The 26347-nt window shown below is 40.9% G+C and overlaps 1 protein-coding gene across 4 annotated transcripts in view; it reads left to right on the forward strand.

Moving 5' to 3' along the window:
* Nucleotides 1-8449: 8449 nt before the first annotated feature.
* Nucleotides 8450-26347, forward strand: part of FRMD5 (FERM domain containing 5) — a 313278-nt gene continuing 295380 nt past the window's right edge. Inside the window, exon 1 of one of the 4 annotated variants that reach the window (XM_070477956.1) lies at nt 8450-8789. In XM_070477956.1, coding sequence (XP_070334057.1) covers nt 8688-8789 — 102 coding nt within the window. In that variant the 5' untranslated portion in view covers nt 8450-8687. The remainder of the gene's footprint in view (nt 8790-26347) is intronic. The other 3 variants (XM_070477954.1, XM_070477957.1, XM_070477955.1) reach the window with 3 other exon arrangements.

The raw sequence follows: 26347 nt of genomic DNA on the forward strand, positions 1-26347 counted from the left end.
GTTTTAATTAACTGAACTATGTTCAGGGAAACTTTTAAATTAATTCTGCAGACATTTACTGAATAATTAGCATGTGCACTGTAGAATGTTTATTCTTCCTCTCTCTTAATGAAAACATCTTTGATTAATATCTACTCCAAAACTAGTTGAGCTTAGATGACAAATTTCTGAGTAAGGATAGAAGAATTGGGCAGGGTCACAGATTTTTCTATCCATCAACATAATTAACAGCAACCAAAAGGCATTTACAAAGCCCCAAATTCACCAGCAGCTAAAACAAGGTAAAGAATGAAACCTTGCTCATAAATGAAACAAATGTTATAAATAAGAGATAAGAGAAACAGAGTATTCCAGTGGAGTCAGGTGTGTCTTCTCTCTCTGTCCCTATTCCTCAGAAGAAGAACAAGAGGAAAAAAGTGTGGTTTTTTTGAAATTAATTTTTTATTGGAGTATAGTTGATTACAATGTTGTGTTAGTTTTTGCTGTATAGCAAAGTGAGTCAGATGTGTGTGTGTGTGTGTGTGTGTGTGTGTGTTGTTGCTGTTGTTGTCATTGTTCATTGTTCAGGACAGTTAAGTCCTGTCCATCTCTTTGCAACTCTATGGGCTGTAGCACTCTAAACTTCCTTGTTTTTTTACTATCTCCCAGAGTTTGCTCAGACTCCTGTCCATTGAGTCAGTGATGCCATCCAACCATCTCATCCTCTGTGTGTGTGTATATATATATGTACCCATTGTCTTTAGATTCTATTCCCATATAGGTCATTACAGAGTACTGGATACAGCTCCCTGTGCTATAGAGTAGGTCCTTATCAGTTATCTATTTTATGTATAGTATCGTGTATGTGTCAATCACAATCTCCCAATTTATCCCTCCCCCTCAGGGTAGGGGATTTGAAAACATTCTGAGGTTCTCTATCATGCCTTCACTAATTTGTGAAGAATTCTGAGGGTGTAGACAAGGGAATGAGTGAAGAAATGGGGGTACACAAGAAAATTGTTCTAGAATGGAAGTCTTCATAAACCACCATGGTACCTCAGCAGAGATTATAAGGGCCTCTAGAGCTTTCTTTTTTTGGGCTCCAAAATCACTGCGGATGGTGACTGCAGCCATGAAATTAAAAGATGCTTACTCCTTGGAAGGAAAGTTATGACCAACCTAGATAACATATTAAAAAGCAGAGACATTACTTTGCCAACAAAGGTCTCTCTGGTCAAGGCTATGGTTTTTCCAGTGGTCGTGTATGGATGTGAGAGTTGGACTGTGAAGAAAGCTGAGCAACGAAAAATTGATGCTTTTGAACTGTGGTGTTGGAGAAGACTCTTGAGAGTCCCTTGGACTGCAAGGAGATCCAACCAGTCCATCCTTTTTTTTTTTTAATTTTTTTTAATGTCTTCAGATCAACCAGTCCATCCTAAAGGAGATCAGTCCTGGGTTTTCATTGGAAGGACTGATGCTGAAGCTGAAACTCCAATACTTTGGCCACGTCATACGAAGAGTTGACTCATCGGAAAAGACCCTGATGCTGGGAGGGATTGGGGGTAGGAGGAGAAGGGGACGACAGAGGATGAGATGGCTGGATGGCATCAGCAACTCGATGGGCATGAGTTTGAGTAAACTCCGGGAGTTGGTGATGGACAGGGAGGCCTGGCGTGCTGTGATTCATGGGGTTGCAAAGAGTCGGACACGACTGAGAGACTGAACTGAACTGAACTGAGAGCTTTCTACTTCCCAGGTAACCAAGTTGAGCAAAACTGATAGAAAATACACAAGAGTATAATACACTCGTGCTTGGTTATATTGGGCTGAAACTGACCATTTTACAAGAGAGCAGAACTAATAAGATTAACAGCATGGAGGAAAGACTTGTGGCAATCACAGTGAATAAAGAGTGAAAAGGCATAGAGATTTAAGAATTTGAAAGAAATGAAAGATATAGTCAAATATAATCCAGTACAGGGCTAATTGGAGTCTCAGAGGAAGAGAACTCAACAAATTCAAAATAATAAGAGGTATTATACCAAATCCCCCACCATCTACATGAGGGAAAACTGATTTAAAACAATTAACATAGAGATACATTATATTCTCACTGAGTTCTTGAACTTCAGGTTTAACTGTAAATAGCCTTCAGGAATCTTGGAAGAAAAGAAAATCACCTATAATAGAAAAATTTTGACCCAACTCAAACTTCTTCAGAGAAAATGTCAGGGGAAAAAAAAGACACAAGAGTCACGGCTACAAAATTCTGAGAGAAGGAATGTGAAGAAAATGTGAGCCACAAGTAGTATTTCTGTTCAAGTATTTGCTCAAGGCAACAGGCAGACAAAAAAGAAATCAGGGAATGTGGCCATTAACCATTCTTGAAAAAACTATTTAGTAAAGAAATCCCACCCATTCAGGTTGTGAATAAAAAATGAAAAACCCAGGAATGATGATACTAGGATAAAAGAATTGGTGGTAAGCACTGAATCCATTTGAATACAGAAGTGAGACTAAACAACTAAACATGGTTGCCAAAAACTGTAAATGTTATAAACCCTGACAAAATAGAAATGGTATAAACCACAAAAATTGGGAGTTGAAGTACAGAGGGTGGGAGGAAGTATAATAATGTTAATTACCTCATTTTGCTGAACAAGTAGTCAATTGACACTATTAATCAAGAAATATGGGCTGTACTGATTTTTTTGTTTGTTTATGTATTTTCTTTGCCCATATTTTTGGGCTATTTTTCATATCTTTGCTGCTGCTCCCCTTTATATCCTTTTTTAAGCCAATATGCATTGAATATTAATCTACATAAACTGAATACTTAATAAATGTTGTTGAGGCAATTTTGCAGACTCCATGGGACTCTAAATTCTTGAAGATTGGGAATATGTTTTATTCATCTTTGAATTCTCTCAGCACCTGGCATAGAAACTTGCATATAGTAGATCATCAGTAAATTTTTTTGAATAAATGAATTAATTTGCTTTGTTTCATATATATTTTGTTGCTGGCTGGAAATATAAGGAAAATGAACCATAATTGGAGAATACGATAAAGCCTGCCACCCACATCTGAGAGACCTATTATAAATGTTCCTGATGCCTCATTAAAGACATTCTATTGTTTTCAGAATGCATTTTTCCCCAGTAAATAATCTCTGCTCACTCTAATTTAATCATTCATACAGCTTTCAGAATGATCATTCCCAAACTCAGCTCTGATCCTGTCACTTCTCTGCTTAAAAACCTCCCATGCTCCCCTACTGTCTATAAAACAGAATCCAAATTCCTGTGCATAGCACTGAAGGTCCTATGTGACCTGGCCTCAGTCCATCTCTTCCCAGCCAACGCACCTCACATGTTATCCATTCAGGAGTACTTGCAAGTTTTGGAACATGCCATGTATGAGGATGAGATGGTTGGATGGCATCACTGACTCAATGGACATGGGTTTGGGTGGACTCCGGGAGTTGGTGATGGACAGAGAGGCCTGGTGTGCTGTGGTTCATGGGGTTGCAAAGAGTCGGACACCACCGAACGACTGAACTGACTGACTGACTGACTGACTGATACACATTTGTGCTTCTATATCTTTGCTCATGTTGTTTCCTCTACTTAAAATGTCACTTTTTCACCCCATATCCTTCTCTTTTCTTGCTGTCAGCAACCATCATGATACTACTCCTTTCCTTAGAACCCAATTCCATTACTTTCTCTGTTAGGCTTTGCTGTCTCCCTTGCTTAAATAACTGTACTGTTTGTGGTTCTTCTTTCTTTTTATTATATTTAAAAATTTTTGACTGTGCTGGGTCTTCATTGTGGTGCTCAGGCATTGTCTAGCTGCAGGGCATGGGCTCTAGAGTGGGAGAGCTCAGTAGCTGCCGTGAAGGGGTAAGTTGCCCCGTGGCACGTGGCATCTTAGTTCCTGGACAGGGGATTGAACCTGGGTCCTCTGCATTAGAAAGCAGATTCTTAACCACAGAACCACCAGGGACAACCCTGCTGTTCTTCTGTAGTACATTGCTCATGCTCCATTTATTGTATTATTTAGTCACTAAGTCATGTTTGACTATTCACAACCCCATTGACTGTAGCCCGCCAGGCTCCTCTGTCCATGGGATTTCCCAGGTAAGAATACTGGAGTGGGTTGCCATTTCCTTCTCCAGGGGGTCTTCCCAACCCAGGGATCAAAGCTGCATCTCCTGCATTGGCAGGCGGATATTTTACCATTAAGCCACCAGGGAAGCCCCTCCATTTATTGCATTATACCTAATTGGACATGTATCAAACACTGTCTCCTTGCTTGTGATCTTCTTGGTTTGTACATTTCCTTTCCCCATATCCTTTGGGCTGTGTCTTATGTATTCTAGAAAGCTGTCACAGAGAATGTGCCTGACACATTGTAAATGCTCGATGGATGTCTGTAGCTTGGAATTTAAAAAGTACATGCATTTCTTACATTTCCATGTAAAAATAGTTATTTTAAGCAATGAGGGCTAAACTGAAAATACTAAGGATTGGTAGAAGGTAGAAAAGCTGTCTCTTAATCTGTGGTTTTCTGTCCTGATAAAAGAGAAGTCTTTAGAGGTAGACTGCTCTGGGAAAACTCTGTGAGTTGTTTAGCTCCTCAAATTAAAATAAGTATACGTATATTACTCTTGGAAAACTATAAAGTAACCATTACCCTGATTGTAGATGTTTTACACTGAAAAGCAGTGCTCCATTTGGATATGCACGTCTTTGGGTGTGGGGAAGGAGCCTGCTTCCCCAGACACCAATGCGGACAACAACAGAACTGTTTCTTCCCTCTGTTGACTTAGACCATATATGTGTCAATATGGGTTTCCCTGATAGCTCAGTTGGTAAAGAATCCGTCTGCAATGCAGAAGACCCCGGTTCAATTCCTGGGTCAGGAAGATCCCCTGGAGAAGGGAAAGGCTACCCACTCCAGTATACTGGCCTGGAGAATTCCATGGACTGTATAGTCCATGGGGTCGCAAAGAGACGGACAAGACTGAGCGACTTTAACTCTCTCACTCATATGCCAATATATTGTTGCTTCTATAGAGATATGGATATCCTTGCTTGAGCCCACGATCTAGGGGAACAGAAGCTGAGGTCTAAAGGATACATTAAAGCAAAGACAGGCATGACCCCTACCGCTTTCTGGAGAAACATTTATGCATGGTACCAAACTGGCTTTGGTGAGACTCTACCTACAAAGACTAAGTCAATCTTTGTGAGAAATGCACTGTTGTTGGACTGCTGTGTTCTAACGTGATAGCCTAGTTGGGTCAGAGGTCAAGGTCACAGTCCTGGGTCTGGAGGATGGGGTTTCCTCTGAAAGAGCAGATATTCCCATGGTCTGTCATCCAAGGGAGACACTATACCTGGGACAAAAAAATCAGCCTTTGAAAGTGGACCTTAAACTGGGTGAAGAGAGTTGTTTTCTTCTCTGGGCTTTACAGTGGTTGGGCTTGGATGCTCCAGACATGGCTAAGGGAACTCTTGATTGAGAGGGGAGCTGCATGGACCCAGACATATGGACCCAGGCTGGAAACTCAATAGTAAGGCAGGCCTGATCTAGTCCACAGGGCTCTGAGAGCAGCCATGTCATACCTGTGTTAGTGATGTCCTGGTGAAGAGAGGGTGGTACCCCTTCCTGCCAAATCCCAAGGCAACGCTGAAGATGGCATTGGCTGGAGAGAGCTCAGTGTCCCAGAACGCCAGGGTGTGGGACATCTGAAGCAGAGGCAAGAATAGTTCAGTTATTTCAGGAATATGTGGGTGACAGCACCTCTCCTACAGACTCCTCTGTAGTAGAGAAGGGAGGGAAACTCCAAAGGGGGTGGGCTGACATCCTGGTAATTTGAAAGGTGGGAACTCAGAGCTATTGTAGCTGGGGATATTTTTGAGGGGAATTTTATTTTAAATATGACTTCCTTTATAGTCGAAAATTCATGAACACTATGATACTCTGACTTTCAAGGGCATACAAGGCCTTTTATTGAGTAAACCCTTTCCATTCTGGGTATCCTGTTCAATAGGCTTGAGAAATACAAAGGAAAATAAAGTATTCCTCTATTTGATTTTACACGAGCGCTTTCTTTTTTTGTTCCTCTTAGGCTTCGGTACTCGAGCCTTTTTGTAGAGGCATAGGAGAAACCAGAAACTAACTGATGGACTCTCGCTTTTCTTCTATTATTTTTCCATCCTCTGTTTTCTTCACAAAATGTTCTGTATCAGAGAGTAAGGGAGGGTTTTAAGTTCTTTCTGGATATTATGCATTAGCATGATGAGTATCTGACTGGTCTTTCAATGAGGTGAGCTGACATGATTTTCTTAAGTTAGGCAGGAATGTTACTTAATGCACTGGCATAGCAGCCACAGTCTCATCCCTGTCGATTGTATTTATGGTCATACTTTGAAAAAATACTGCATTCAGCTCTGTAGAGCTATCCTGGATTCATGGTGCTTTGTCTTTTTATTCAAACAGCTGCTTATTTGCATAGCCTGTTAAAGATGCTTTCCTGTCATCACACTACTGGTCTTCCTCTAGCTTTTTGGACATTTTTTCTTGCTTGTGTAGATTTTACATCAAATATAAACTTTCCCTTCAATAAAAGTTTGCCCGTCTGAAGACTTTCATCATCCTCTCCCAACTACACAACAAAGTTGAGCTCTATAGAATATCACTTTGATGCATTAACAATTGCACTTGTCTCTAAGACCTTTCTGAAATTCTCTTAGTTTCTTCTCTTGGGGTTTAGATGCAGTAAAATATCTATCAGTTCCATTTACTTAATTTAAAAACCATTTATTGAGTATTAATATTATGCTGCAGGGCTAGGTTATCTGCTGGAGCTACAAAATAGAAGAGCTCACACCTGGCTTTATGGATAGACCACTTGGCTTACTGGTTCTAGTTTCTAAAATAATACTTCCAGAGTTGCACTGTGAACCTCCTCTTACAGCACCTGAATGCCATTAGGGAGAATGCTACTAATGAGGAGAGCAATCCAAGATATAAAGGAGGACAGGGTGGGTCAGATGCATAAAATAAAGGTGGGGGGGAGGGGGAATCAATCCTGGAATACAAAGATACTAGAGAACCCAAAGAAACGTACAGATGGCCAACAGATACATGAGAAGATGCTCAACATTGCTAATCATCAGGGAAATGCAAGTCAAAACCACAATGAGATGTCATATCACACCTGTCAGAGTGGCTGTTATCAAAAAAGAACAAATAACAAGTGTTGGGGAGATTGTGGAAAAAAAGGAACATTCATACACTATTGGTTGTAATATAAACTGGTGTGGCACTACGGAAAATGTATGGAGTTTCCTCAAAATAATTAAAAACAGAACTATATGATCCAAATAAAAAAAAAGATACTAGAGAAGAAGTATATTTTAATGGTTGAACATTTTTCTGGGTTAATGTAGGATTTTATTATTGTTATGCTATACCTGCAAACAATAGCATAATTGAAAATAACAGGAAATTATTGTATTTCATTATTTTTCAATTAATATATTTATAAATGTTCTTTGTTGCTTTGATCCTTTTGCAACATTTCCTCCCAAAATCTTTTGGGAGAATACTGTCTCAGTGAAATTTTTGTAAAGAACATGAAGTCTTTAGATATGAGGTCAGAGAAGGCAGGAGATTATTTTTTTCCTTTGTGATGTGTACCTCCTTACATACTCTGCTGTTTTGTTGAGGAAGTACGAAAACATGATAATTCTAGTCCTAAAGGTGTAGATAAAGGATCCATCGTTTCCTCTGCATTATATCGGCTGAAGGACCACGTCTCAGTCTCTTCCTTTTGTCTAGCGAAAATAAAAGGAGGAGGCAAACGGTGTTTGAGTGGAGGGTTTCTAGGGGTTAAACCCTGGTGCTTTAGCCCCTCCGCGAACCCTGCAGCTTTTACTTAAGTAGCCCCTGTAAAACAGATGTTCTCCAAAATAAGAGGAGTGGAACAGAGAAGACCGTCCGGCTGTCGTGGGGTTCAGCAGCGCAGGTGGGGGCAGCCGCCTGGTCCAGAGCCGAAGGTGCCTGCATTCTGCAGGTGCAGGGACTGTGAGCTCTCAGCGCTCAGGCACCAGAGAGGCGGGAACCGCGGCGTTGCAGAGCGTGCGACTTGGGCCCTGAAGACGAGGCCAAATATATTCCAAACAGCTGACATTGATCAAGCCGATTGCCCGCACCTGGCCCGGGGGAGGGAAAAACAGCATCTATCCGAACCGCAGAGAGAAAAGGAGCTCCTGGTTTAGGACGCCAGAGGGCGGGTCTGACTTCTCGGTCCAACTGCTTTGCCGCGATTGCTTCCCTGACCTGTCTATCATCGCAGTGTTCTGTTTCTATTGGCTCTTCCGTCTGTCACTCGGTTCCGCCGCGCTGACCCCCATTGGCCTCCCTCCGGCCGAGTCCCCGCCCCACAAGCAGGACACGGGCAGTGGGGCGCGGAGCAGAGCGAGTCCGGCGCTTGCTCTGGGCTGGGGGAAGGCGGTGGCGGAGAAGGAGGAGGAGAAGGAGGAGGAGCCGGGCGGGCAGGAGGCAGCGGCGGCGATCGCGCTGGGGTGATGGTGCAGGTGCTTGGGGCCGGCGCGGAGCTGCCCGGCTGAGGGGCGCGTGGTCCGGGGTCCGCAGCGCCGCCGCGTCTCTCCCGGAGGCGGGCGGGCGGGAAGATGCTGAGCAGGTTGATGAGCGGCAGCAGCAGGAGCCTGGAGCGCGAGTACAGCTGCACCGTGCGGCTGCTGGACGACAGCGAGTACACCTGCACCATCCAGGTCAGTGCCGCGCCGCGCCGCCCCGCCCGCGGGAGCCCCTCTTTCCCCGAGTCCAGCCGGCTTGGCCCGCGGCCGCCTCCCGGGGGTCGCCCCAGACCCCGGCGCTTTGTCCGCCTCTGGCTGCGGCGGATGGCCCCGCCGGTGCAGGGCGCCTGAGCCCGGGTCCGGGGTTGGGTACCCGGAGCTCGGCACCGCTGCGGCGCGAGTCCAGGCGTCCTGGACCCCCCAGCTCGTCCCCTGCGCTCTCCCGAGGTGAGGGCGCCCCATCCTGGCTCTTCGAACCCGCCGATGGGGTGAGCACCTTCCGCGGGCGTCCGGAGGGGGGCGGAGAGGGCGGGAGGCTCTTTCCCCGGCCGCCCCGTCGGGGGACGGGGCGGGGCGGGGCGGGGGTGGGGGGGGAGCGGTGCAGGCTTTGGCTTTCTGGCCGGGCAAGGACGGCTGGCGGCTTTTCTCCTATTTCTTTGACTGGAAGGATGATGGTGTATGTCATAATCTCCCCCCCAGCATTTGTGAGTCAGAGCTCTCCGAAGGTAGAATTGAACGCGTAGCCCATACAGAGTGGCCTGTTGAAGGGAACCCAGCCCCTTGGGCTTTAAAGATTTAACCCCCCATCTCCCCGGCTTTTCGCTCCCCAAATCTTATTCAGCTGGGCAATTCTGGGGGGCGCGAGATAAAGATTTAGCAACAAGTCCCAGCGATTTGAGGGTTGCCATTGGCGAGAATCGGTGACTTACAAAAAAAAAAAAAAAAAAAAAACACGCCAACAATACGGTAATGCTGCACGGCATTCTTCGTAACCTGGTGTTTTTGAAGGGATTTTTACAACCTCCTGCTGGGTGGCACGTCAGGAGTAGTAGTCTTGCCCAGGAATGCAGTCGCAGCCCTCTCTCCTTTATAAAGTCAGGAACAGAAACCGCTGACAATGCTCCGGCGCGCAGTTCTCAGTCGAGAGGGTCCTGTGCTCACCTGCCCCAAACTGCTCTTTCTGGAGAAGCAGATTGAGCTGGACCCGGAGGGTCTCACCTGATCCCTCGCCTCTGCAGCAAAAGCCCGAGAGGGCTTCTCATCTCAGATGTGGCAGGCAAGAACTGTCTGCCCGGGTCCTACTCTCTTTGTCTCCCTCCCCGCCTCCCCCCAACCCCCATTAATTATTTTTTTTTTTTGCTGACAATGCTCAATAGCGGAAAATAGCGGTGTGTGAGAAAGACGCTGGATAGTATATGAGAGCAGCTGCTGTCTGCTGACTCCGTGCTCAGTTCTGCCTTCTCTCCACTTTCCTTTTTCTCCCACCTCCAAAACCCAGCTCTGGGCATAAGTGCTGACCTCTGCCAAAGATTTATGAGGGTAGGGAAGGAGAACAAAATCTCTTTTTCAGGGCCCTTAAATACAGATTAAGCAGTCATAAAGATGCTAGCCATAAAGTGAAAGGATTTTTGTAGTAGAATATGATAGAGAGATGTTGTGTATTATATCCTTACTGAATGAGTGACATGCTACTTTTTGTTTCTATTGTATCTTTATGTGTCATGTACAAGTGTTTTGTTTTTGGTGGGAGTGGGGGGAACCAGAGAAAACATAGATTGAGTTGACATGTTTACTATTTGAATACATTGTGTAGAGGTTTTAAAATCTTTATTTTAAAATTTAAAGCATTTACACAATAGCATATCAAGGGCAGTGTGAGATTTAGATTTTATGAGTTTAAAAATACTTTTGGGATATATGGTGAGATAAATTTCTGGGGCAGATTATTAACTTTTGCCGAGACAGAAAGTACAAATAAAACACCTCTCCATTTAGTGATAACCTTGTGGTTTTAAGGTATCACAACAAGGCAACTAGTTATTTTTCCCAGTTAGTGGAAACCCAGTTGGCAGATTGGTATTATACTTGTGGGTAGTTTTTATTACTGTTGAGGAAAATATTTTTAAGTTGAGCAGGAGTTATTGGTTTTATGCTTTCTGTGTGCTACTGTGGTTGTGTTTATTTTCCTGCTGGTTTTAATTTTACATTGTTACAATTTAATATGTTATAAAAATTTAGGCTGCTTAAAAATTAAGCCTGGTGTAATATGCCCATACTGTCATAAGTGTTCACTATCTAGATGTGTCAATGATTGTGCATTATGTTTCTTTTATGAAAATTTAAAAACATAGGAATTCTAAAGTATATGTATTGTCATTCTTTGGTGCTACTACTGTGAATTGCTTTTGTTTTTACCCATGTGAGGAAATGTGGATAAGACAGTATTTTATGTGAAATTAATATTTTGAGCATATACCTTTTTTTGAGCATTTAGAGATTGAGCTTTTCTTAGCAACTTTCCCCCCTTGTATGTTTCTAGTATGTGTGTGTGTGAGAGAGAGAGAGCACACACATGTACTTATTTGTCAAATACTGGGCACAGGGTCTTTTTTTTTTTAATCAGTGTTCATCACTTATTAAATTAAAGCAATATTTACATCATTTAGGAATTACAGTACCATATATTATATTAAAAAATTGGTGATAGTTTAAAATCCTTTTCCTAAAAGTATTATATGTCTGTGTTTTTCTTGAAAATAAGGTATCTAAATTTCAGTACATCTTGAGGTGATCAGAGACCACATAGGGTATTACAGAACCAGAAGTATATTATTGGCTTAGAGTGTTAGTTACATTTGGTAAATTTCAGTTTGTAGGAAATTCTGTCAAAGTGTTGGTCTAGCCTTTTGTACTGCAGCAGTTATACTGATCTGGCATTTATGATGTGATTATTAAGGTAATAAAAATTCCTTATAGCCTCTCAATGAAGGTTGCCACAGTTACCAGCCTGTTCTTTTATTCTTTCTGATATGCAAGTATATTTGTGGACCATGAGAAATGAAAGTATACATAGAAGGGTTGTAATATAATTGCCTCCTTGTGAAGAACATTGTTAAGAGTTCCCTGCCAGTTTTGAAGGTCATTGCCTCATAAGTGCAAATCTGGTCCATATTTTTCACAAATCTCTTTCTCTTAATCACATATTTATTTAGTTACCACATTTACTACCTTACCTTATTACTTTATTTGGGAGAAAATAGGAGAAATGAAAAGGCTACCTAGTATTTTTGAACTCCCCAAATGGAGTCATTTAGGTGCTTAGGCATGTAATATCCTCAAGAATAGATTTTTAAATTATCTTTCAGGTTATAATAGTTTATAAAATATTAAGACTATTGCAGAAATGCCAGTAGAAGTATGTATCAAAAATATATATTGCCAAGTCAGAAATATTAATCACCTTTTTTGGTTATTGGTGAAAAGTAAAGCTACCCGAGAAATGAACCTGATTTTACTGGGAACATACTGAAATAACAACTGATTAAGCAATTAGGTTAGATTAGTTTTTTCCAGTTAAATAAGGTGCAACCATAAATGAAATGTACATGCAGAGGCAGTTCTAAAGTGGAACCAAGATGCAGATTTGATTGTGGCTCAGCCACTTAGTAACTGTGGGACCTGGAGTAAGGAAGGGAATATTGAGGGGGAGAACAAACATGTTGATCCTTGCATCTGCCAGGTACTTTGCCTGTATTATTATCTCATTTTCCTCACATCAGTGTTATGGATTGATTATAGACTCATTGTACCAGTTAAAGAAAATGGGATTGTGGATTGATGGGAGAGCCTGTATTTGTTGAATGGCTAACTGTGTACTAGTTTCCTGCCAGGTGCTTTTGCTTCTACCTTACATCAACCACTGAGAGGTAGGTGGTATTGTCCTTGTTTTACAGATGAAAATCCCAGATGAAGGAACTTGCTCAAAGCTAGTAGGTGGCTGTACTGTATTTAAACCCCAGTCCTTTTGCTTCAAAATCCCATCTTTGTTCCTTTTCTCCATTCTGACTCCTTAAGGCACTTCACCTGTCTGTACCTTAATTTCTTCATCTGTAAAATGGAAATTTAATACTTACATCACAGTAAAGACAAAGTTACTTGGAAAATTACTACAAATAATAAAGAACACTTAAATAGCCTACTGTACTTACATTGTGCTTTTAGTCTATTCAATTCAGAAATAGAACTGAGAAATGTTTTACTGTTTTAAAAAAATAAATGAACTTCAGCTGTAAGTGCTTTTAAAATGATTTATGATTAATTTCAATAAAATTGTAAAATCCTGTGCTGGCATAAATGAAATCTTTATTAGAACTCTTCTTTAATATCAAGAGTTCAGGTTTGCTTCCCTTCTACTCTACACGGTCTTTGGCTTTAGAAGGACGTTTATTGCTTGAACCATGCATGGCCTGTCTTTTCTAAGAACTTCTTGGTAAGTGGAATCCTTGGTTTCATTAATGCAAAAGGGATGTTCTTAGAGAATTAGGGTAATTTTATTAACAGACAAAAACACAGAGCTGTTGTATTTTCATGAGTAGTGGTTTTTTAAAACTTTATTTTAAAAAGTAATTATGCAGTCTCAGGATCTCTGTTATGATAGCAAGTCAGTTAGAATCTAATTCTTAAAACTAAGTTCCAAAATTAGCTTCCTAGGATCCTAAAAGCACTTGTATTCTGTTTCTTAATTAGTGCATTAAAACATTTATTGTATAAAAGTAGTGCAAGTCAGTCTGTTTGATACAGAAGGTAATTCTAGGCATGTATCTATGTTTTCATTCTTTTTGATTTTGAAGAAGTCCTGTTTAAGGAAGTGTCAGTGTTCATCCAAGAGGAACCTAGAAGCAATCACTACAGAAGATTTTACTCAAGGGTATTTGTATGAATTTGCATTTTGTTAAAAGCTTGGAATGAGTATGCTAGATGAGGCAATTCACTATAGTGTATAATAAAATATAATGTGGCTTTTGAGTCCTCTGTTACATTGTCCAGAGACAATGTATCACATCTGTGTTATTAATGTCATACTTTAAAAAGGAAGTGTCTGCCAAAATAAAATCAGACAACCTGGGGCAAAAAAACAGTAGTTTTTTATGTTTGTAGTGATTTATGTAGAGGTCTTAAAATTTGTAACCCAAAACAAGAAGCATGACATTATTTTAGAGGCAATTTACCAATGATATATTAAAATGTTTTTGATTATTTTAAGAAATTTATTTTCTGATAGATCACACTTTAGACTAATCTATAAAGGAGAGAGTAAGCGGAGGCTATAAATCTTAAACCCTGAGAATTACAGCACCTAGTTCAGCGCCTTGCATAGTTTTAGTTCAGTAAATACTTTTTCTAATTTGTGCTACGGGACTGCTGGGTTAGCTAAAACACTTTAAAAGTTATTACACCTGAAAACAAGAAGCATTTTCTAACAGTTGTATCACCGTAACCCTTTCTGTAGTTTCAACCCATTCCATTTCAAACCATTTTGCTGTGTAACCCCCTTTCTGATGAGAAATTACAGTATGTAAATGTGGTATTTTATGAAGCCTGATAACTTTTTGTCATTGTCCTTTGTGGAATTAGTGGGGCTTCAGTCCAAAACCACTATGATTTTTTTCCTTTGTCTCTTAGGATGTCAAGCCTTTCAGGTGCCCTCACTTCCCCATCTCTGCCGGTTTAGAAGGCTTGCATCAAATAAATACGGTGTAGTACAGTGTACATGGGTGTAGGCAGTGCTTCATGGGGTAGTACAGTGTACATGGGTGTTGTGCAGTATATATGGATGTAGCGCAGTGTACATGGGTGTAGTACAGTATACATGGATAGAGGTCTGCTAGAATTAGGATACTGAGTATAGGTATCACCACAGCCACAGAAATCTCCTTCACTCTTTTTCCTGACATCAGCACCGCATAAGACAACCTCCTCACAGTCTCATTTCCTAACCTCTTGCCCGGACAGGAAGTGAACCATGCTTGCCAATCTGTTTCTAATTATGCCTATTTCAAGTTGAATTCATGTTCTCGCTGATGGGCTCATCTGCAGCATTCTGTTGGACTCCGCAGAGGCTGTTTCCCGGAGCAGCTTCCTGTGGGTGTCTCTCCCTCAGCTGTGCCTAGCCAGAGCTTGTGCAAGAGATGGGAATGTCATGGAGGATTGGCAGCACCCTTCCAGCTTCTGTATCTCACCTGCATGGTGCCTGGGGAGGAGGGTGCTGCTCTCTCGGAGGCCAGGAGGCAGCTGTTGCTCCTTTGTTTTATGGTCCTGATCCCTGGGGCTCAAGCCAACCACCTGAATGGTTTTCTCATGCCGTGGAGAAATTTGAAGAGTACTGAAGCATCTCTGTCCAGGTGGCGCTAGTGGTAAAGAACCTGCTTGCTGTCGCATGGGGCGTAGGAGACGCAGGTTCGATCCCTGGGTCGGGAGGATCCCCTATAGAAGGAAATGGCAACCACTCCAGTATTCTTGCCTGGAGGACCCCAGGGACAGAGAAACCTGATGGGCTACAGTCCATGGGGTCTCGAAGAGTCAGACACGACTGAAACGACTTAGCATGCACAAAGCATCTCCATCCTGTGTTGTAAAGTGAATGGTGTTTCTCCTAAGAAAGCAGAACACCTTGTCATATGTCCATTCTAGCTACCAAAGCAGGCCTTCCATTCTTTTAAGACCCTAAGCCATGGTGGCCAATAGGTCATTTTGAACTTTGACAGACATTTTACATTTGGGTAGAGCCAGAGGTAGACTGGGGTGAGCAGTTTCTCTGGGAGGATAATCCCCAGATTTAAATTATGGACCTCTTGCCTCCCAAGGCAGCCATGTGATCCTCATTATTGCCAATATTTTGAACAAGATAGGCCCCTTTTTGGTCTTTGCTGTACTATTTTCAGGTGTTTTACTTTTGTGGTCCTTCCAGCTTAATTGTCTCATATCCTAGATTTGGCAGGTAGGAACTTGAAAAGATTCTTAAGTTCAGATTCTCCAGGCTTTTGCTTGCTACTGCCGGACTAAACATCAGCTTGTGTGAAGTCCTCTAAGGAGATCCTTCCGTGCCATGCTCATACAGGCAAAATAATTGGGCCACATGCTTGGCAACCACTGAGTCTGTGTACAATAGCTCCATTCACTTGTCTACAGAAAACACCCCTTTGACAAGTGATTATAGCTTTCGTGCCCCCCTCTGCTTCTGACTCCCTGCATTACCATGACCTCATCTATTGCTCTGTATTTAGAGACACTCTGGACCACTCCAGAAATGCTTTAGGACTTTCTCTCATATGTTCAAGATCATTTCAGGTTAGGTAACAACTGCCTACCCAGGGAAGCCAGGACCCAGGATAAGGACCAAACCTAGCTCTCCTTCTATCTTATTTGAGCCTTACTGTGTCACAACTCAGGGGCTCATTTCTTTTTGTAGAAATCATGAACCGTGTTAAAAGTAAGGAGAATAGAGTGGGTGGTTTAAAGCTGCTGCTGCTAAGTTGCTTCAGTCGTGTCCGACTCTGTGCAACCCCATAGACGGCAGCCCACCAGGCTCCTCTGTCCCTGGGATTCTCCAGGCAAGAACACTGGAGTGGGTTGCCATTTCCTTCTCCAATGCATGAAAGTGAAAAGTGAAAGTGAAGTCGCTCAGTCGTGTCTGACTCTTAGTGACCCCATGGACCGCAGCCCACCAGGCTCCTCCGTCCCTGGGATTCTCCAGGCAAGAATACTGGAGTGGGTTGTCATTTCCTTCTCCAGTGGTTTAAAGCAATGGTTCTCAAAGTGCGGTTCCTGTATGAACAGAGCCAGTTTCACCTGGATGCTTGTTAGAAATGCAAATTCTTGGCTCCGCTGCAGATCCAGCGAATCAGAAAGTTGGGGGCTGGAGCTTAGCTGTTTGCTTTAACAAGTCTTCCAGCTGACACTTAGCTTGCTGAGGATTGAGGATCCCTCCCAGGTCACACACACATTTAGTGGGGAACATTGATAAGTATTGTTGATTGATTGGATATTAAAAGTGCAGGAGAAGGAGAAGCCAAGAGTGAATCTCGTATTTCTAATTTTCTATTTCTGAATGGCCTTAACTGATTCTCTAACTCTGAAAGGTAAAAGGTTATTTGCAGATATTCATACCCATTTTCAAGTGGGCAGGAGTCTAAAGATGGGTCTTAATTCCAATTTGATGCTCTTACATTATCGATTATTTTATTATTCATCTTCTCTGACCTACAAACAATATGATTATTTCATATTTGTATACTGTTTTTCAAAAGAAATCTTCACAACTTAAAACACTAGGGGGACAGGAGTTGTAAAGGTCCCTGTCGTCCAAGGTCTTACAGTCTAGAGAGGGACTGCAAACATGTAAATAGCAAACTATAAAACATCACAAAATTCAGGGCTTATACAAGGTGGTTTGCTGTGGCAGTGCAAATGTAGGGGACTTGAGACTAATAAATATTTTTCAAAGGAGGTGAGGTTTGAACTGGGTCATGAAAAGTTGCCAAAAGCAGAAAATGGGCTATAGGGGTGGGTAAAGGGCATTCCAGGCTGAGGTAGCAGCAGGCTCCCTCTAGGTAGAAAAGCTAAAAGTGTAAAGCCAAATATACTTAATCTTTCTTTTACTATGTTGATCTGACTTGGTCTGGTACAGTTGAGTCAAACAACAGGAATCTACTTGCCTAGGAAAAATTACTGTCAGTGAATTTCAATCATTCTTGACAAGCTCAGAGGAGTGAATCTAAACTAAAAATAAATGCATAAAGCTGGCATTGAATTAAATCTAATTCCAAAACTAATACAAATTAAGATTCCTCATAAAGCGATGGCATCATATAAAGAAAACGTGCATTGGGATAGCAATCTTAATTCTGTGGCTGCAGCAAGCGCATGTGAATTTAATTTTCAAGAAATGTCATCTTTGGCATCAATTTGTTACCTGACAAAAAAAGAGGGTATCGAATTCTAACATCCAGCTAATATTTGAAAATCCTTTGACCGATACAGTGTAGCCTAGATTGTGTATTAAGAGTCTGGAAATGTGACCCATGGAGCCCTAAGAGGCACTTTTTTTTTTTAGCATTTCTAACCCAAGTGGCCACCCCAAATAGCTTTTCTAGAGGACAGAAGAGTACTTCCCTGGATTCTTCCATGTGCCCCTGCCTGCCAGCTCCGAAGTTCCCAGCCCTACACAGGGTGCACTTTTAGCGCTCAGCACAATGCCAGGCTGGAGCTTTGGGGATGGGAACCTCCAAGAAAGCACTGTTTGGCATTTGGGCAATCAATGTTCGGCAGAATGCCAATGCTAATCGGTTATTTTGCTCTGGAAAAGGAGAAAAAGGAGGGATAGTCTACAGACTGATGAATAGGGGAATGACTGACAATATGAGCACCGCATATTGTTGGAGAGATTAAGGAGGCTTGCTGTGAAGTGGTGTTATGGGAGCCAGATAAATTAGCAAAAGCCCATGGGCCCAAGACCTGAAAGAAATAGTGGTGCCTCAAAACAGCATGCCCCAGGGCACACTCAGATGTCTGGCCATTTTCATTGAATTTGTGGTAAGAAAAAGCCAGATCATTCAGTTCAGTTCAGTTGCTCAGTCATGTTGGACTCTTTGCAACCCCATGGACTGTAGCACGCCAGGCCTCCATGTCCATCACCAACTCCCAGAGTTTACTGAGACTCATGTCCATTGAGATGGTGATGCCATTCAACCATCTCATCCTGTCGTCCCCTTCTCCTCCCGCCTTCACTCTTTACCATCATCAGGGTCTTTTCAAATGAGTCAGCTCTTCACATCAGGTGGCCGAAGTATTGGAGTTTCAGCTTTAACACCAGTCCTTCCAATGAACACTCAGGACTGATCTCCTTTAGGATGGACTGGTTGGAACTCCTTCTAGTTCAAGGGACTTTCAAGAGTCTTCTCCAACACCACCGTTCAAAAGCGTCAATTCTTCGGTCTTCAGCTGAACCCTCTTAGTCTGGTACTCATTCTGGCCCTTCAAATCTGGCAAATTATCCTTTGCCTCCAAACAGATGCAGAGCCTGTTTCTCTGTAGCCTGATTTTAACTCAAGGGCCTTTAGTCTGGGCCCTAGCCTAATTCTGAGGACACCTAAGTGGAAGAGTTGACTCCAGGAGTCCCAGAGGATTCCAGATACTCTAGGCAGGAGGTGTTAGAAGATTCTTATTTTGTCACACAAGAGGTAAGCCAAGCAGGTAGGAACATTGATCACCACACAAGGAAGCAGAAATAATCAATTCACTGAAGGATCTCAAGTACTGCTAGGGGATGACTGAGGCTGGAGAAGACACCCAGCCTGCCCTCTTTCAGATTTTTGCCTCTAGAAAATTCTAAAACTCCCTGAGGTTGTTTTGGAATTAGAGGTTCATAGGTCAGAAGGACCTATGGACTGGCAGTGATGCCTGGGATGTTATCTTGAATCTGCAGTTTCTCAGTACACACTCATCTGTACAACGGAATATCCCATCAGCACTCTGGGAGGCCACTGAGAAGGAATCTGCCTGTGAGAGAGAAAAGTCTGATCAAAACATAAGGTAGTTCCGTATATTAAAGGATGTGGATTACATTATGCTTCAGTGTATATTTACATACATCACAGTCACACCTTTTTTTTTTTTTTTAACACTTCCCTTCACCAGTAAGAGGTGTGGTTACCACACAAAGAATTTGACCATAAGCAAAAATCTAAATCTTCAATCTATGCCCAGTTTCAGATTCTAGTACATGTGCAGTAAGTTAAAAAAAAAAAAGTGAGCATTTGCTTGCTGTAACTATGGGACATAAGTTTGAGCTGACTATTGTCATGTCAGATTTTATAAGCATAGTAGCTGATCAATATTTCCTTTGCTTATTTTTAGATACATCTTGGATAATTTAGGTAATTTAGCTTCTTTAAATGAGTAGCTGTAGTACAGAAAACACATCTAGGAATTGTTTTCTAATAATTTTATGGTAAAGGAGAATGGATATTACCTGTATTCCAATTTTTGATATTGGTGCTAGACAGTCTGATGATTTGAAAGAGACAGATATAATGATATTATATTGTCTTGCTGCAAATTATATCTTTTAGTATGTCATAAAATGTTATGAACTATTTCTACTAATAATGTGTCTCATATAAGATCCCTTTAGCTTCTGGTCAAAAGAAAATGGCAAAAGAAATTGAAAAACTTAACTTTGTCTTCACTTCTTGATTTCCACAATTTTCCTTCCATCTTTTCTGACATGATAGCTCTTCTGTCCATCTCTGATTACGTTCTTTGTTTTATGCTAATTTATACTCTAGGCCATTCATTTAATACATTCTCTTATCACCATTTTTAATTGGCATCACTGACAAGTTATACCTTTGCTTATGGTCAGATTCTTTGTGTGGTGGCCACACCTTCTATTGGTGGTGGGAGGTTTTAGGAAAAATAAGTATGATTGCAATGTATGTAAATACACTGAAGCATAATGTGATCCATATCCTTTTAATTTTGTTGTTTAACACAAAAATGTATGTTGGTTAATTAGAATTTGAGACAGTGCAAACAAATGAAAATCTGTATTGTATAAAGTGATATTTTGAGGCCGGACTGAATACTGTATGTTTAGATTTTCTATTAATTTTTTGCAATTATTTATAGTTAATGGGCTTCCCTGGTGGCTCAGATGGTAAAGAGTCTGCCTGCAACACAGGAGAACTGGGTTTGATCCCTGGATCATGAAGATCCCCTGGAGAAGGGAATGGTTAGTCACTGCAGTAATCTTGCCTGGAAAATTCCATGGACTGAGGAGCCTGAGGGGCTCCAGTCCTTAGGATTGCAGAGTTGAACGTGAATGAGTGACTCACTCACACACACACACACACTCACACTCACAATGGATTAATAGACCCAATGTCTACTGTAACTTCAGGTTTGGTTCTTGAGGCCTGGATGGACATGGTAGGGCTGTCCCTGGTCTGGAAAGTCTTTATGCTGGACAGCTAAAGTCAGTAAAACTGGAGAGAGAGTTAAAATTGTTGACTAAAGGGAGAAACAAAAGATTAAAACCAGAGAAACTGTTGGGATAGAGCAAGATGAGCCGTAAGCAGAAATATCTGGTCAGAATTTGGAGGGAGAATCTGGGGAAGCAGGATGGGGATAATGAAAGCATATTGGAGATCTGTTTTTTTGTTGTTGCAGCTGAATGTGAGAAGAGGCTTAATGGTTTAAAGGAGGCTTCTGGGCTTGGCCCCCATGTAGAGGTGATATTTAAGATGTCTACCTGCCTGATCAAGACTCTGCCAAAGAGCACTGAAGTTGGGTCTAGGTTCCTCTACTGGGTCCAGACAGTAAATATTTAGTGCTGAATCATGGGAGGTGGGGTTGGGGTTGGTCCCAGGGAAGAAAGGGGAAGCCGCTGAGGGCAACAGCTATTTGTTAACTGGTAGAGAGAGATTTCAATATTTCTGTGATCAGCACGGTCTTATTGATAGCATGCCAAGCTGAATTCACTCCTCACTCCCTCGGGCTTCTTCTGTTAGGTGGGATGAGATGGGAACTTCCAAGAAGTCACAGGAGCTCTGCGTTTTTGAGGCATGGTAGTGCTCTGGATGAATTCAGTCTTTCTCTTTGGACTGTAGCCTTGGTGATGGCAGGAATCAGGGCCCCTCCATTGTCTTGCCTGGCTCTCCATTTGTGCTTGTCAGATACAGGGTCTTTAAAGGTCTAGGGTGAAAGTGCCTCCAAATGCAACTCTGATCAAATCCTTCGAGCTTTTCCCATTGCCTACTGGTTTATATTTAGTTAGGCCTTTGGCATGGCGTAGGAGGCCTTCTGTCATCTCTGCTGACCCTCTTCCAGCCTTGTCTCCTGCCATCCTCCATGTGCGTTTTCTCCTACTGCATGAATCGGTCTCTCATCACCTCCTTATTCCAGGGTAGATAGCCAGTGTTGCTCGGTAGTGCCTTGTGGGGACCTTATTGCAGACCCGCCACACTAAATTGTGAATGTTCACTCACACATCTTCCTTTCACTAGACTGTGAACTGTTAGAAGGGCAGAGGGTATATTTTTGTACAGTTAGTATGTAAAGTCTCACCTTGGGGTCCAATAAATATTGATAATAGATGTGCATGAATGAAAATGTTAGCTCTGATAAAGGGGATTATTGATAATGCAAATGTAAGGTTACCTCTGACTTGAAATAAATAGATTTTTAAAAATGAACAGATTTTCTGGTTTTTAGAGATATGTTCTGGTGACTTAAAAGGTGGTTATTTAGTGATGCTAGCTTCACAACTCTAGATATATACTAAAAGCCACTGAACCGTACACTTTAAAGTGGTAATCTTATGATGTGAATTTCATCTCAATTCACATGTCAACTTCTTAGTTTTGACAATTTACATTGTTATATAAAATGTTACCATTGGGGGAAGTTGGGTGAAGGACACATGGGACATCTTTATACTATCCTTAAAATGTTTTCTATCATGATATAATAAAAAAGTTTTAAAGTGGTTAAATTAGTTTTCATGAGCAAATATGTTTATTGTTTAGTTAGGATTTATGGTTTAGAGTGACTAGAAAGTTTCCTCGCTTGATTAGGATCCAGTTACTTTTCAAAATTATGTAGAGTTTTTAATAAGCAGATAGATATATTTTGTCATATGACACTTGAAAATAAAATGTCTTCAATTATATTCTAATAAGACAAATTAAAGGATAGAAATATCTCAGTAGTCTTTTTTTGCATCCTTTTTTCCATATGATTTTCTATTCCTCTCCTTATATTTTTGTGACATGATTAATTACAATGAAAATGAATGTACTGACAAATTATGCATATCATAACATGGTGCCATTCTTATGTGTTAGAGAGTTACTTGATATAGTGTCCATATTATGTACCTTAATTGTAATATGTGTTAATTGATCCATTTAAAATTTTATTGAATACTTACTGTGTTCTGGGCTCTGTGATGAGCACTTTATGTGCATCATTTCATTTACTCATACATATTTAATAGAAAATATTATTGCCCCTAATTACAGATGAGTATAATAAGGCTTAGAGGTGTTAAATAACTCACCCAGTGTTACATAGCTAGTCGGTGCAGGAGCTGGGATTTGAACTTGTGTCTCTGACCTCAGAGTTGTTCTTACTCACTGCTCTATGATGAAGCAAGTAATATAGTCCAGTGGGAAAAACACTGATGTGGGAGAGTCAGGAGCCCAGTGTTAAATGCCTGACTGTGACTGATTTACTCTGAGGCCTTGAACGGGTAACTTAAGCTTTAAGACACAACTGAGCCTCTCATCTGCAACATGAGACTCAAATAGAAAACCCCTCAAGTCTCTTTTAGCACAAACATTTGTCCATGGCTCAGTAGTGTTTTTCTTCGTGTTCCCTCTTTGAAGGATATTCTTTATAAATGCAGATATTCCTTTTAAAGAAAGAGATGTCAAAAAAGAGCTTGGTGACTGCTGCAGTCTATGTTCTGGCCCTGTGTTTTGCAGAACACAAAATATGAGTTTCTGTACTCATTCAACAGTTAGATCTGGGGGATTGACTTATGCTCATCAAGTCCTAAGAACTTTTTTCGGTAATCCAGAATCTGTTTGTTAATCATATAGTAAGGTACTGAAAACTAGTTTCTGCCATTGAAGAAACTTCTTTTTGGATCAGAGACTTTGGAAACCTAAATTAGAAGCTATTTTGGAAGGCAGAGAAAATCAGATGATTTTGAGGGACATTCTTCTAGGTTGTGCCAAAGCCTTGTAAGCTGTCTCTCTGCTCCATAGTAGGGTTCTAGTAATTGTGTATCTACCAGAATCAGCTTTTCTATCTCCCTTGAATGGTGCTTACTGAATGCTCATGGTCTTCTCTTTAGCCCTTTGCCCACTTCTGCCCACTTCATGTAGATTATTGTACATATGTTAATAATGCAACTTAAGTGTTTTGTAAAGTTTTTTCGAGGTATGTCCTAGATGATATTCTGTTTGGATGTTTCTTAAGACTCTACCCGAAATGCCATTTTTCCCTCCTAAGTTAGTCGACTTGGCCAGAGAAATTGATATTATGTTTGTCTTTCAGAAGGAGGCCTTTTTAAAAAACTGATCTCAAATGTTAAGGGGGGAATTCTGCCATAGTCTTCAAATACTACTCTGCCATATAGAGTGGTATGGAGAATTCCATGGACAGAGGAGCCGAGTGGGCTACAGTCCATGTAATCTCAATGATATCCATAGGAGGCATACTCCATATATGCTGTGGGCTACAGTCCATGTAATCTCAATGATATCCATAGGAGGCATACTCCGTATATGCTATGGGCTACAGTCCATGTAATCTCAATGATATCAGCTTTCCACTATTTTATTTGCTCTCAAGTTTCCAGATACTGTTTTCCACTTTGCCTACAATATAAACGTGCCTTTTTAAAAAGTCAGATTATTCAGATTATTGGGATACTCTTTACATAGAGTAAAAATTCACTCTTTTATAGGTGTACAGTTCTTTGAATTTTAACAAATAGTACAGTTGTATAACCAACATATATAGAATATTTCCACTATCCCATAAAATTTCCCATGCCCTTTTACTGTCTCTTCCCTCCCACTTCCCTGGATCTCTGTCATGCACTAATTGGGTTTCTGTCCTTATAGTTCTGCCTCTTCTACAATGTTGTAGAAATAGGATCATACAATATATAATCTTTTGAATCTGACATGGTAAAGAATCTGCCTGCAATGCAGGAGACCCAGGTTTGATCCTTGGTTCGGAAAGATCCCCCGGAGAAGGAAATGGCAACCCCCTCCAGTATTCTTGCCTGGAGAATTCCATGGACAGAGGAGTTGAGTGGGCTACAGTCTATGGGGTCACAAAGACTCAGACATAACTGAGTGACTCTCACTTTTTTTTCTTTCACTTAGCATAATGCTTTTTTGAGATCTCAATACAAATTATGTATCATAAAGTTAGTCTGCTTAAAGGATACAATTAAACAATTTTTAGTATATTTACAGAGTTGTACAGTAATCAGCATAGTCTAATTTTAGAGCATTTATATAACTTCCAATTAGCTGTCATCATTTCCGGTCTCCTCCTCCCAACTCTCTGCCCTTGGCAAGCACCAATCTCCTTTCTGTCTATAGATTCTGGACATTTCAAATAGATGATATCCCTGTATATATGGTCTTTTGTAACTGACTTCTTTCACTTGGCATAATGTTTTGGAGGCTCATCCAAGCAGTAACTTATATAGGTACTTCTTTTTTATCACCAAATGATTTTCCATTGTATGGACGTATCACATTTCCTTTGATCATTCATTGGTTGATGGAAATTTGTATTCTTGGCTTTTTGGCTTTTATAAAAAATGCTGTGATCATTTATGTACAAGTTTTTGTGTGCTTGTATGTTTTCATTTCTCTTGGATATGCTGTGAACATTTATATACAAGTTCTTGTGTGGAAATATGTTTTTATTTCTCTTGGATAGACACCTAGGAGTAGAGTTACTGGGTTCGATGGTGACTTGATGTTTAGTCTTTGAGGAATTGCCAAGCAGTTTTTCAGAGTGACTGCAGGAGAGATCCAATTTCTCCGCATCCTTTCCACTCACTATTGTCTTTGTGATTATAGCCATTCTATGAGTGTGAAGTAGGATCTCATTGTGGTTTTAATTTGCGCTTCCCCGATGACTAAAGATGCTGAATATCTTTTCATGTGCTTATTAGCCATTTGTGTGTCTTTCTGAGAAATGTCTATTCATCTCTTTTGCCCATTTTTTAAATGGGTTGTCTTTGTTATTGAGTTGTAAGAGTTCATTATGGATACGAGCCTTTATCAGATAGATGGTTTGCAGATATTTTATGCTATTTTGTGGGTTGTCTTTTATTTTCCCGGTGATATCTTTTGAAGCATAAGAGGTTTTAATTTATTTAACTGAATTTATTTGGCTGCACTGGGTCTTAGTTGTGGCATGTGGGATATAGTTCCCTGACCAGGGATTAAACCTGGGCTCCCTGCGTTGGGAGAGCAGAGTCTTAACCATTGGACCTCCAGGGAAGATCCAGAGGTTTTAATTTTGATGAAATCCAACTTTAATCTTTTTTATTGCTTGTGCTTTGGGTGTCAAATTTAAGGAATCACTGACCTAACTCCAAATCAGGGTTTACTTCTGTATTTTCTTCTAAGAGTTTTGTGGTGTTAACTGTTACATTTGGATCTATGGTCCAAATAGAGTTAATTTTAATGTGTAATGTGAAGTAGGAGCCTAAATTTATACTTTTACGTGTTGACATCCAATTGTCCAGTAGTTTTGGTTGGAGAGACTATTCTTTCCCCATCAAATTGTCTTGGTCCCTTTGGCTGAGGCTCAGTAAGACCATAAATGTATGTGTTTATATCTGGATTCTTATATTCCATTGATCTATCTTTATGCCAGTACCATACCGTCTTACTGTTTGGGTTGCTTTAGCTTTGTGGTAAGTTTTGAAATTGGGAAATGTGAATCCATCAACTGCGTTATTTTTAAAGATTATTTTGACTCTTCTTAGTCCATTGCATTTCTTTATGAATTTTAGGATTTGCTTGTCAATTTCTGCACACACACAAAAAAATCCAGATGGAATTTTGTACTGAACCTGTAGATCAATTTGGGGAGTGTTGCCATCCCCTTAACAGTGTTAAGTCTTCTGATATATGAACATGGGGTGTATT

The sequence above is a fragment of the Odocoileus virginianus genome, chromosome 16, assembly GCF_023699985.2.
Source record: "Odocoileus virginianus isolate 20LAN1187 ecotype Illinois chromosome 16, Ovbor_1.2, whole genome shotgun sequence".
Lineage (NCBI taxonomy): Eukaryota > Metazoa > Chordata > Mammalia > Artiodactyla > Cervidae > Odocoileus > Odocoileus virginianus.